This window comes from Sapajus apella, unplaced genomic scaffold (genome assembly GCF_009761245.1).
Source record: "Sapajus apella isolate SASKATOON/1434 unplaced genomic scaffold, GSC_monkey_1.0 scaffold4, whole genome shotgun sequence".
Taxonomy (NCBI): Eukaryota; Metazoa; Chordata; class Mammalia; order Primates; family Cebidae; genus Sapajus; species Sapajus apella.
Window position 1 is genome coordinate 45,758,371 of NW_022436944.1, and position 14,096 is coordinate 45,772,466.

General features: G+C 38.8%; 1 protein-coding gene across 1 annotated transcript; it reads right to left on the reverse strand.

The window, feature by feature from the left end:
- Positions 1-973: 973 nt before the first annotated feature.
- Positions 974-2,092, reverse strand: LOC116542803 (60S ribosomal protein L15-like). Its single transcript, XM_032267953.1, has 2 exons — positions 1,881-2,092; positions 974-1,480 (listed from the first exon to the last, which is right to left on the reverse strand). The coding sequence occupies exons 1-2, from the start codon at positions 2,050-2,052 to the stop codon at positions 1,038-1,040; spliced, it is 615 nt and encodes a 204-aa protein (XP_032123844.1). The 5' UTR covers positions 2,053-2,092; the 3' UTR covers positions 974-1,037.
- Between the last annotated feature and the right edge of the window lie 12,004 nt (positions 2,093-14,096).

The following is a 14,096-nucleotide window of genomic DNA, read 5'->3' on the forward strand; positions in this document are numbered from 1 at the left end:
CCAAGACTGAATTTCTGGAAGACCAGGTTTGACCAGGTCTGGCCCTCCAGTTAGAGAGAAGCTCAATCACAATGACCACCACCATTCATTGAATCTGACTGTATCCAAGCATCATGCTAATGCTTTACATATAATATCTCTAGTCCTCACTACACTTTTGAAAAGTTGGAGTTATTGTCTCATGTGTCATATAATAAAACAGACTCTAGAGAAGGAAATTACTTAAAGCTATAGACCTATTTAACGAGGCAACGCCACTAGACCGGCAGGACATTAGTGAGATCAAAGCAAGAAGTCAAATTGGTCCAGGGAGAGATGGAAAGATGCTGAGAAGCCCTCAGTTTCACTTTAACATTCCTCCTAATCAACATTTAGTATAACACTACTTGGCCAATGGTTGGTCCTCCAATAACCTCCAACTACAGGTAGGGCCACAGTTAATATCACTGACACACCCATAGGAGAGCAAAGTATTTCATATGAAGAAAAAGTGCATTTCAAAAGCTTTATCCTGATGACACAGTGGTAGGAGGGCAATCAGTGAGGGAGAAAGGGGGATGCTTGCTACTAGCTCAAGGAAGTGTGCAAAATGCATAGCCTGTCTAAATTATTCAATACTTACGGTAAGGGATGGTAATGAATGGTAATGTGTCCTCCTTGTAACCAACATTTGGCAGGTAGAGGTGAGCAGGTAGAGGTGAGCGTAGACAATAAAGCCACACCAAACTGTCAATCATTTCACTGTTACTATCTTTGGAATTCATCACTATCTAAACATCTGTCTATCACTATCTAAATATGTGTGTATTTTGTTTAAAACTCATCTCTCTCTGTCCAATATAAATTCCATGAGAACAGGGGGTTTTGTCTATTTTATTTATTGCTATATTCCTAGTACTTAGTTCTTGACACAGATTAGACTGCCAATAATAACTGAATGAATATTATGAATATGGAGCTGGCTCCTACACGGTTTTTTTTTTTTTTGACTGTTCTAAATTGTTTATTAGGTATGAATTTTACAAACTTTACTTATATTAGCGGTAACGGTGGAGCTGGAGAGTATTGCGCCTTCTCCAGGCTGCCCGGCGAGAACCACCAATAGTGTGGTGGAACTTATGGCCCTTTCCAAGGCCACGGCTCTTTCGGCCTGCAGATGTCAGCCCACGCATCTCCCTGTGTTTGTGGACTGGTTTGGTGATCCACTGGGTGTCAGGATTTCTTCTGATAGCTTTATGGAATGGATCAATGAAAATAACCTCAAAAAATTTATATGTGGAATCTTCGCCAACCCAGTAAGAATTCAGGACTCTTAGAGCCCCACAGTGGCGTCCAGCTCCCTCCTCTGCAACAGGCTGAAGGCTTCGAGCAAACTTCAGCTGGTTAACACCATGATGGACAGGCTTGCCGTAAGTTGCACCCTTAGGAACTGGGCATTTTCGGCCACCACGGCGAACACGAATCCTATATATAACGTAACCTACACACAAACACACACAAAATTAGTGACTTTATAGGAAACCATGTAAGGCTTAAGACTCAATGGCTTGTCACTAACACTGCACCAAAAATACTTCAAGAGTAAGCTAATGCTATCTAACGGAAAAAAAAATAAAACACATTCCAGTCTTTTTCAATTAATCACACAGGAGGCACACTGTTGATTCTGCTTTAGTCTAAACTCATTGAAATTTGTAACCTTTGACACACTTGCCACTTTAGACAACGGTGCATTCCGTAACTGACCAGTATTGCTACCTCCATTCCGCCGAAGCCCTATGCGAAGACAGACACTGGGGCGACAGTGTCTTCCTAACAGCTGGTTTCCAACTTTTCTCGAATATAATTTCATCCAAGCACCCACGCAGTCAATCACGTACCTTGCTTGGCCTTGTAGCCCAGTCGGCGCGCTTTATCAGGCCGGGTGGGGCGGGGAGCCCTGTGGAGAGCAGAGAGCTGGCGGTATTGCCAGCAGCGGACCCTCAGAAGGAAGCGCATGACATCAGACTGCTTCTTTCTCCATAGCTCCTGGATGTACTTGTATGCACCCATCTTGGCTTACCTGATGGCTACTGCCAGATGGAAAGCCCTACACGGCTGTTAACAAGAAGATTGTCATATGAAAGACCGGACTGTGTTTGAGAATGGCAGTAGAATATCTGCATGGAAATGGAACCCAGCTGGTCACAGACGTGAAACTCAGACATCACTGAGATATCTGCCAGCCTGGGATTGAACTGTGGGAGTCATTTATGTCTAGGCTGATCAGCAAAACTATGAGGTATATTCAGTTTTATAAAAGGCATAGTGAAATTAGAAAGAGGTCTCCAAACTGAGCTTTGATAAAAGGCCCCAGGCAGGAAGAGCTGAAAGATAGATAAGAATTGACCATGAAAAAAAAAAGTTTTAAGAAAGGCGTGGTATGTGCACTGCTGTCAAGCTATCCCAGTGATGATTTGAACCATAAATTTTAATTTAAATAACATACATGACAATTTTAATATAAGATGATCATTTGTTTAACTGATTAGGGTACCAGAAAGCCACGGTGGATTATGCTAAGAGATTCCATCAGAAAAGGAACCAGAATTCAGGCTGAGGGAGATCTAGTCCCCCTGACTGAGGGAGAATAAAAAAAATCCATGTATCTGCAACTACTACTTAAAGACTAACACAAAGAAGAGCTCAAAAGCAGATCTTCCATAACATTTCATGAATTTGTACAATAATCTACACTAAAGTGGATGCAAATTTTTAGAATTTGTCCTGGAGCAAAACTATTAAATATACCCCAAAGGAGTCACAGCTCCCTGGAGAGGCAGGTAATCCACTTTGGGTTCTTTTAATTCTGTAGTTTATCTGCTTGCTGTTTGCTGCCTCTTACTATGTCCCTCTTGGGTGCTGTGCTAAGTATAGTAGGGGCACCAAGGAAAAAAAAAAAAACCAGAACACAGGCCCTGAGGGGCTTGTCATCTTGCGTTTCAGCAGAGTGAATGAGTAAAAGACAAACTTCAGTGAGTTCAGGATGCAATAGGATGCAAAGAAATGCGCACAGTTCATCTAAGGCACCATTTTTCTTCCTCTCTCTTTTCTTTCCTCTTCTTTCTTTGGAGGTAACCTTCTGTTCTAAATGAGTTGGAAGAAGAGAACCAGAAAAAGCTGAAGCTACTTTTTTTTTCGAGTTAAAAAAGCAGCCAGCACATAATGACTGAAGGGAAATTACAACAAAACACACAAAAACCCATGTTAGTAAAATATTGGTAAAAATGAGAATGAGACAGGTTAGCAATTAGAGACTCTTCCAAATATCAGGCACTGGTCAAGGAATTACTGCCTTGTGTAACCCTGGCCTGTGTCTTAACTCTCTGACCTTCAATTTCCTCATTATAAAAATGTGAGCATTAAGGTTAGAACAGTTCTCAAATGTTTGTCCACTTAAGAATCAGGGACTTGTTAATCAACTAAATTCCCTAGTTTCAGCCCAAGGATTCTGACTTGAAACCTCCTATATGAGACCCAGGAGTCTGCATTTTAAACACACCCCTCATATGGTGTGATGTGTAGTCCTTGCTCTGGAGAACATTGCCTGAGAGATGATACTCTGTGCAAGGCTCCCTTACGAAAGGAAAATAGCAGAAATATTAGCTACACATCTTGTAATTTCTTTTCCTTCTCTTTCTATTCATGTATTCCCCTTGTAATACATTCACAAATAGTTTACAGGAGGAATTATTTCAGAAATAGAAGTGTAACTTAATCTGTATGCAATTTGGTCTGAAATAAAAATTGTGCTTTTATCAGAAAATGAGGCTTAAACACAACACTGCATTCAAACTAAGAAAAATAATTAATTTGCACTCACAAAGCAAAATGAAGTTTCCAAAAGATTTCATGAGTTATGGTTTATGATGTGGAGAGGAGAGTTCGAGATATCAAATGGAAAATGTTTTCATTCTCCCACTGAAAATATGTTTTAGGAGTCACGGTTATTTAATATGCATATATTAGGCATTCATGCAGCTCCTGTGTGCATCCAGGGACTGGCATGGAAGTTTCTACAGAGAAGTGGAAGGAGGGCAGGAAGTGAAACGTCCTGGTCCTCAGGAACCTCGTGACTGCTTCAGTGTAGATGCACACTCCCGTACATGGAAAAAGTGGTACTTGAGTTTGTGCTTTATCCTTTGGGTAACTTCTCTGCCACCTGGTATTTTCAGGCTAATAGTATTTTATTTTGAAAAATACCACATTTCCCCTTTGTGGCAAAGATACATGGCTTGATTGCACGACCATTCAGTGCTAACACTCCTCATTCTGTCAGATGATTTGGATCCAAGTGAAATTATAGTCCTCATTTCCTCAGCGATGACTTTTTTGAAATTCAGCTACTTCATGATTCATTTCACAAAGCTCTCCTGCCATCATTCCCCCTCAGCATTTAATCTGTTTCAAATTTAAGTTTACAAGGGGTTCAAGAGCTTTGATGGTTCCATATTTATTAAGTGAAGATCAAAGACTCTCTTTGCTTTTTTAAGTTTTTTGCATCTGAAAGGGATGACATACACGTCAGATGATAGTCTTTCTGTCCAAGGAATTCAGCATGAGAATGCCTTCCTTTTCAAGCATTTACTTCTCTCTAAGCCTAAACATTTGCCAAATTATAAAAGCACGCTGCCATCAAACAAAAAATTTTATTCACTGTTATGTTTCAAGGACTCCAGGAATTTAGCACACCATTTTTTTTTTTTTTTGCTACCAAAAACCACTGTCCCTTTTCTTCCCACAAAGCCCTTTTTCTAATAAGTGGTTGCAGTGCTTCTAAAGAGGTAGAAGTCAAAGGTTATCTTTCTAAGTAGATCTTGTAGAGAATATGGCTTTGTTGTGTTGTTTCTGACAAAAAATCATCAATGAATTCAAAAGACGGATAACATATGGAGAAAATATTATATAAACATATAACAGGCAAAAGATGAATGTCCAGAATACAAAAGGACCTAAAAACCAGCAAGAAAAGGACAAACAATACAGGAGAAAAGAAAGCAAATATCTGATCACAGAACAGAAAGTCCAAATGATCAATAAATGTGAAAAGATACTCAAACTCACCCATAAACAGAAAAAAAAAGTAAGTAACAAAATACCATTTTACACAGATCATACTGTCAAAGATTATAACATTTAACCATACTGCACATAGGCTAGGATGTAGAGAAGCAGGATTTGAGTAAGTTAGCATTAAACATCTTGTAGAACAACTGACAATACATTTGAAAATATACATATCCTATGACCCATCAGTTCTATTTCTAGGAATATATCCTAGAGAAACTTTGCACTTATCTGCAGGAGGATAAAGCATTAGCTTTGATACTAACAACTATTTGTAATAAACACTAGGAATATCTTAAATGTCCATCAAGTTGGTAAGGGAGAGAGAAATTGGAGTACTGTTACATGGTAGAACCTATGTCGCAGTTAAGAGGAGTTATCAAGACCTATATGTATCAACATGGACATAGAAAATGAATAAAAAAGCAAGTTTCAGAAACTTATGTATTATATATATTTATGTAGACTTAAAACCATGCAAATCAACATTATATATTAGGTAATATATGTATATAGCAAAAGATCATAGAATAAACAGAATTCCTGATTACAGGTGCCTCTGTGGAAGGTAGGAGAAACAGGACTGAAAGAGGGTCTGGCCAGGCATGGTGGCTCATGCCTGTAGTCATAACACTCTGGGGAGGTTCAAGACTAGCCTGGGCCACATGGTGAAACCCTGTCTCTACTGAAAAATACAAAAATTCACTGGATATGGTGGCGCATGCCTGTAGTCCCAGCTACTTGGGGAGCTGAGGCAGGAGGATCGCTTGAACTCAGGAGGTTGCAGCTGCAGTGAGCCAGGATTGTGCCACTGCACTCGAGCCTGGGTGACAAAGCAAGACCCTACCTAAAAAAATAAAAAGGAAGAAGGTTGATATGGTTAAGCTTTATGTCCCCACCCAAATCTTATCTTGACAGGTGATCCTCACATGTTGAGGTAGAGACTTGGTGGGAGGTGACTGGATCACGGGTGCAGTTTCCCCATGCTGTTCTTGTCATTGTGTGGGAGTTCTCACGAGATCTGATGGTTTTATAAATGGCAGTTTCTCTTGGGCTTTTTTTGGTGAGATGGAGTCTCACTATGTCACCCAGGCTGGAGTGCCAAGGTGCCATTTCAGCTCACTGTAACCTCTGCCACCCAGGTTCAAGAGATTCTCCTGCCTCAGCCTCCCAAGTAGCTGGGACTACAGGTGTGCGCCACCATGCCTGGCTAATTTTTGTATTTTTAGTAGTGCTAGTATTTCACAAAGTTGGCCAGGCTGGTCTCGAACTGCTGGTCTCAGGTGATCCACCCACCTAGGCCTCACAAAGTGCTGGGATTACAGGCGTGAGCCACTGTGCTTGGCCTCCCTTGGGCTTTTTATGCTGCCTATCAACTGCTGCCATGTAAGATATGCCTGCTGCCCCTTTCGCCATGATTGTGTTTCCTGAGGTGTCCCCAGCCATGTAGAACTGTGGTCAATTAAACCTCTTTTCCTTATAAATCACCCAGTCTCAGGTAGTATCTTTATAGTAGTATGATAATGGACTAATACAAGGGTCTATAGGAGACTTCATCTTTATACGTGTTGTTTTGTTTTTCATTAGAAGATGAAGCAAATAAAACAATGCTAATATATATTACTTGAGCGGAGAGTGCACTGATTTATATTATTCTTTGTATTTCCCTGTATTTTAGTTTTTAAAACTAAATAATAGCAGGAAGTAACTGGGGGAAAAAACAAAGATACTAATGACAATTCTTTTTTTTTTTTTTTTTCCATACAGAGTCTTGCTCTGTCGCCAGGTGCCAGGCTGGAGTGCAGTGGTGCAACCTCGGCTCACTTCAACCTCCGCCTCCTGGGTTCAAGCAATTCTCATGCCTCAGCCTCCTGAGTAGCTGGGACTACAGGTGCACGCAACCACGCCCAGCCAAGTTTTGTATTTTTTTAGTGGAGACGGGGTTTCACCATGTTGGCCAGGATGGTCTCGATCTCTTGACCTCATGATCCACCCGCCTCAGCCTCCCAAAGTGCTGGGATTACAGGAGTGAGCCACCATGCCTTGCCGACAATTCTTTTAAATTAAGAGAGTGCTATGGTGGAGCTAGCTAGCTCTGCAGAGCTAGTTTTACAAAATGCAGCGGTGATATTTACTAAGCATTCTGAGAATTATTCCTTGCAAAAATCCAAAGATAGCTACAAGGACTGAGCATATTTGCTTCACAGAAAATTGAAAGTTGAGAAAAGGTACAAGTTATAGAAATTAAGACATACAAATTGGTGAATCTCGGTCCTACATTTTGTTTGATAACAGTAATGAGTCCTACAATTTTATGTAGCTTATTGATGGAAGTCTTTCTATCAATTCAAAGACAACAGCTTCCCCAAAAGCTAATCAACATGTCAAATCATCTTAAGAATTTGTAATATAAAACAATTATGCCAGGCGCGGTGGCTCAAGCCTGTAATCCCAGCACTTTGGGAGGCCGAGGCAGGTGGATCACGGGGTCAAGAGATCGAGACCATCCTGGTCAACATGGTGAAACCCCGTCTCTACTAAAAGTACAAAACATTAGCTGGGCATGGTGGCGCGTGCCTGTAATCCCAGCTACTCAGGAGGTTGAGGCAGGAGAATTGCCTGAACCCAGGAGGCGGAGGTTGCGGTGAGCCGAGATCGCGCCATTGCACTCCAGCCTGGGTAACAAGAGCGAAACTCCATCTCAAAAAAAAAAAAAAAAAAAAAAAAAACTGAAGTCAAAAGTCAAAATGTGAATTCTGGCACACACTGCATCCTGCGCTACACAAGGATTCAAAGACCTAAGAGCAAACGGTGGGGGATAAAGAAAAACACAACGACAAAAATAACATAGAAAAAGCTGAGCCAGGCGGTCCAAGAGATGAGAATGTCAGTCTCTTTGGTCCCTACCTGTCTCAGAGTACTTTATTTTGTATGTTCACAAAGCACATGGCAGAGGGAGGGTGCAGTTACTTAGAACAGCCTGTGAATATTATCCTCATACTCCAGTTAATGTACTTTAGCTAACAGCTATCTTGCAGCAAGGTCAGTGAAAGCTGGTTGTCTCTCTAGGCCTGTCTCTGTTCTACCCCAAAACATACACATCCTCCTATTATGGTTTCACTTCTCTGGAGTTCACCCAAAGTTCACAACAGACTTGCTGCTGATCCCCCCAGAGTGGGGGTGGGCTACTCTGGCTCTCTACAGTGAATTATCATATATTGAAAGAAATATTACACAGCTGTACAAAGAATGAGGAAGCTCTTAAAATACTGATGTAGCATGATTTTCATGAAATACTAAGTTAAAAAAGGCAAGGTGCAAAACAGCTTCTGAGTACAGATTAGTGCCTACAGTGATGGAAAGGGGGAGAAATGCTTTTTGCTTTTATTTTCAAAATGGGAAAGATGAAAGAATAAATCCAAGCTAATGAATGTGGTTACACATGAGGGTGGGGTGGGTGGAAGAAGGAAGCACAAAAGGAAGAACACAGAGATGGAAGCAAAACTTCTGCACTCACTCTGATATACAGTTTTCACTTCGGAATCGTGTGTATGCTTTACGTAAGAAAGAAGTAATAAAGAAAATCATCGAAACAAATGAAGCTAAGTATTGAGCAGGGAGTGATGGGTCTGAGAGTCAGATGCCCAGGAACCCCACGGTGAAGCTCATGATTGGCATGCCATGCCCACCACTTATACTCCAGCAGTCAGCCCTCCCACCCAAGGGAGGGGTCTGGCAAAAAAAAAAAAAAAAAAAAACAAAAAAAAACTAATGAGTGAGAAAACTCAGGCCAGTTACCTGTTAATATCAGTTTAGTCCTTAATTATAAATATAGTGGATCAAACATTTAAGGAAAACATAAGAGAACAAAGGTGAACAATGTGATACAATTCAAGAGAAAATAGAGACATTTCAGTAACAAAAGAGACTTCTGGAATAGTTCTAATTACTAATCTCAAGAGATGGAGAAGATAATTACTCATCAATTGCAAGCTGATGTGAAAAGAGCAATCATAAAGAGTTGGATATTAAACATGATTATCAAAACAAAGAACCCATCCAATAGAAAAAGGTACGAGTGTGTTTACATATAAATTCAATTTTATATATTGTAAATATATTAACATATAATTTTATATATACTACATAAATATATACAGAAAATTTATATACAAAACAAAAATGGCCAATGAACATTTAAAACTAGTTTAACCTCAAAAGTAAACAGGGAAATATAGACATGAAAATACATAGGAAACCTTTGGAAGGACACATGCAAAATTTTTGGCAGTTAGCTTGGAAAATAATATAGACCATGGGGAGAAGAGGCAGCACTTTCACTTTATAATATTTTGTTATATCATTATAAAACAATTTTGTTAATTCCAGAGCAAGTCTTTAGAAAACTAAGAGAGAAGAAAGCAAGGTCTCAACTTCTGAGTCTGTTTTTACTGTGACTTAAGAAATAGGAAAGCTATGTTGAACACACTGGCATTAAAATACTGGCTCCCACTGAACTCCTCAGTTTCATCACCTATAAAATGGGGATAAGATACAGTGTCTACTGTACAATGCCATCATGATAAAATAAGACACTGAAAGTCACTAGCACTTATTAAAAACTCTAAAAGTGGTGACTGTTGGTTTAGGTCTATTCTAAATCTCTTATCAAAAATAAAACAGTGTTTTAGTCAATATGGAGAATGTAACTGAATATATGCTAAAATAAATAAAACCAATCATGACCTGTATTGGTTTCCTCTCCTTCTTCTCCCAAAAGTATTTAAGGAAGGTAAGCTACCTGGATCTGCTATTAGTTTATGAAGGTGTATTTGCTGATACTACAAAATAAAAACACAACTTATTGTTGTAGAGGAAAAAAAAATCTTTAGAAAAGCTTAACTATAGTTAGAAAAATCAATTTAAATTGTGACACCTTCTCAACTTGAATATTTCTATTAAAATTTCTGTATTTCAATATTAATACCTTCTAATTTCAATTGTAATACCTTCTCAACTTGAACATTTCTATTGAAATATCTCTATTCACATAACACATACTAAAACAGCAACCCACTTGCCGGCCTGATTCTATAACCTTGCAACTTGATAGATGTAGAAATGAATCTTGCCTACACTGATTCACTGAATTTTTAGGACAGGTCATTTACCTTCTCTGGGCTTGAGTTTTCTTCATCGAAAATTAAGAAGTCTGGGTTAAATTATCTCTAACAACCCTTTCCATCTCAAAAGTGTTCTATAACAAAGTGTTCTCTGGCCCTCCTTTAATCAGAAGCACTCTTTTTCCTTGTAAATTGATCAAAGCATCAGTTTTACTTCTTGTTCACCACGAGAATGTGGTTTTCAGCAAAGGACTTTCTTAAAAAATAAAACACTGCAATAACAAGCAGTGTCTGTGGAATTCATCATGACGAGATCTGACCTGAAACCAGGGTATAGATTCTTTTTAAATAATGTGCAATGGCAGTGGAAAGTTTATCAGTCAGAAGATCCTTAATGAAATGTACCTTAATATTGGTGGCTCACTGAGGGCTCTGTAATTAATCTGCCATTCTTTGACTAAGTTACTTTTGCCTTATCAGTTTACTGTCATTAAACTTTTCACATTATTGAGAACTGTGTTGTCCCATACCTTCTGTATCATTTCCAAACTTTTTTATATGATAAAATATCTACTAACACATATTGGGTATGCTCAGGGTTAAAACTGATGAAATACATTTAAGAAAAGTGTTTTACATTTTGGTCTTTAATCTATCTTAATTTTTGTACAAGGTACAAGGAAGGGGACCAGTTTTAATTTTGTGCACATGGCTAGTGGGATTTCCTAGCACTATTTATTAAATAGGGAATCCTTTCCCCATTGCTTGTTTCTGTCAGGTTTGTCACAATGGTTATAGATGAGGTGTTCTTTCGGAGGTCTCTGTTCTGTTCCATTGGTCTTTACATCTGTTTTGGTACCAGTACCATGCTGTTTTGATTACTCTAAACTTGTAGTATAGTTTGATGTCAGGTAGCTTGATGCCTCCAACTTTGTTAACCTTTTTCCTTAGGACTGCCATGGCTATACGAGCTCTTTTTTGGTTCTATATGAAATTTATTTTTTTTCTAATTCTGTGAAGAATGTTAATGGTAGTTTGATTGGACTAGAATTGAATCTATAAATTAGTTTGGGCAGTATGGCCATTTTCATGATATTAATTCTTCCTATCCGTAAGGATGTTATGTTTTTCCATTTGTGTCCTCTCATTTCCTTGAGCAGTGATTTGTAGTTCTCCTTGAAGAAGTCCATTACATCCCTTGTTAGCTGTATTCCTAGGTATTTTATTATCTTTGTAGCAATTTTGAAAGGGAGTTCATTCATGATTTGGCTCTCTGTCTACTGTTGGTGTATAGGAATGCTTGTGATTTTTGCACATTGATTAAACCTAGGCAATACCATTCAGGACAGAGGCACAGAAAAAGACTTCATGATGAAAATGCCAAAATCAATTGCAATAAAAGCAAAAATTGACAAATAGGATCTAATTAAACTAAAGAGTTTCTGCAGAGCAAAAGAAACTAGCATCCGAGTGAACAGGCAACCTACAGAATGGGAGAACATTTTTGCAGTCTATTCATCTGACAAAGGTCTAATATCCAGAATCTACAAGGAACTCAAACATATTTACAAGAAGAAAACAAACGACCCCATCAAAAAGTGGGCAAAGGATATGAATAGCCACTTATCAAAAGACATTTATGCGGCCAATAAACATGAAATAAAGCTCAACATCACTGACCATTCAAGAATTGCAAATCAAAACCACAATACCATCTCATGCCAGTCAGAATGGCAATTATTAAAAAGTTAAGAAACAATAGATACTGGTGAGGCTGTGAAGAAACAGGAATGCTTTCACTCAGTTGGTGGGAATGTAAATTAATTCAACCATTGTGGAAGACAATGTGGTGATTTCTCAAGGATCTAGAACCAGAAATACCATTTGACCCAGCAATCTCATTACTGGGTATATCCCCAAAGGAATATAAATCACTCTAATATTAAGGCACATGCACACGTATGTTTATTGCAGCATTATTTATACTAGCAAAGACATGGAACCAACCCAAATGCCTATCAATGACAGAGTGGATTAAAAAAATGTGGTACATATACACCCTGGAGTACTATGCAGCCACAGAAAGGAATGAGATCACATCCTTTGCAGGGACATGGATGAAGCCAGAAGCCATCATCCTTAGCAAACTAACACAGGAACAGAAAAAAAAAAAAATGCCACATGTTCTCACACATAAGTGGGAGTTAAATGAGAATACATAGACACAGGGAGGGGAACAACACACACCCGGGCCAGTCATGGGGTAGAGTACAAGGGGAGGGAGAGCATTAGGACAAATAGCTAATTCATGCAGGGCTTAAAACCTAAACGACAGGTTGATAGGTGCAGCAAACCACCATGGCATACGTATATCTATGTAACAAACCTATACGTTCTGCACTTGTATCCCGGGACTTAAAGTAAAATGAAAAATATGTATATATATTGAAAAGTATTTTAAAAAAAAGTGTGCAACTACATTTTCTTTTTGACGTTTAACTCTCTAATATTTGGACTCCAATCATTTTTTCTGCTTAAAGCCACAGTAAAAGTTGGAATGCATCCATTCAGTTGAGTTCCCACATTCTATTACCATCTTGATAAAACTGCTTAAAAAGCTCTAGGTTTTCTCAGGCCGGTTAACAGGCTTAGCCCATATGATCAAGATACTCACTGTCCCAATAGCAGATACCACAAGACAGGTAAGTGTCAAGTCTCTCCAATCTTAAGTACTTGGCTACTATAGGCTAAAATAACTTAGAGTCTGAGAGTTCCAAAAAACATTCTTATATTCAAGACATATTAATGATTTCAGATGCATACATTACTTCTTTTGAAATATAACCTTTTAGCAGTGATTCTAAACAGCGTTTTACCGCAATCACAAAGCAAATGGTGCATGCCTATAGTCTCAGCTGCTTGGAAGGCTGAGGTGAGAGGATGGTTTAAGCCCAGGAGTTCCCAGCAGCCTAGGCAACACCGCAAGATCTCATCTCTAAAAAGAAAAAAGAATAAAGCAAATATAAGGCTTTTGTTTCAGCATCTTATTCTATAATACATGTCATGTTCTACTGAGGGGCACAAGGTGAGACTCTCTGAGGATGTCCTTTTCTTGTATAAAGAGTTAAGAACTCACTTTGCAGAATAACACAAAGGAATCTGGAGCCTTGGGGCTGTGTCTTTTTCACCACTGCTTCCTCCATAGTGCTATCACAATGCTTATACATAAATGCTTAATAAATGTTCACTAAACGAGAGGTTATAGAGAACATACACAAAAACGCTTGATACAGTATATAAGTACTGTATAATACAGTTACATAGTTTCAAAGTCAAAAATATTTTATTCAATGAGGTAAAAATATAACTCAAAGGTGGCCGGGTGCGGTGGCTCACACCTGTAATCCCAGCGCTTTGGGAGCCCAAGGTGGGTGGATCACGAGGTCAGGAGATCAAGAGCATCCTGGCCAACATAGTGAAACTCTGTCTCTACTAGAAATACAAAAAAGTTAGCCGGGTGTGGTGGTGCACACCTATAGTCTCAGCTACTTGGGAAGCTGAGGCAGGAGAATTGCTTGAACCTGGGAGGTGAAGGCTGCAGTGAGCCGAGACCACACCACTGCACTCGAGCCTGGTGACAGAGCAAGACTCCATCTAAAAAATAAATAAATAAATAAATAAATAAATATATATTTTTCAAAGGTAAGGCATTTTCAAAATGTCCACGTATTATGAAATTTAAAATGTACCTTTTAATTTATGCTATTGATGTTAAATGTTTTCATAACTCATATCTATTCAAGTGTTTTTCAATGTTTAGCAAAAAGTAAAAAGTTTTATTTAGCCAAAATAACCACTAAAAAGATG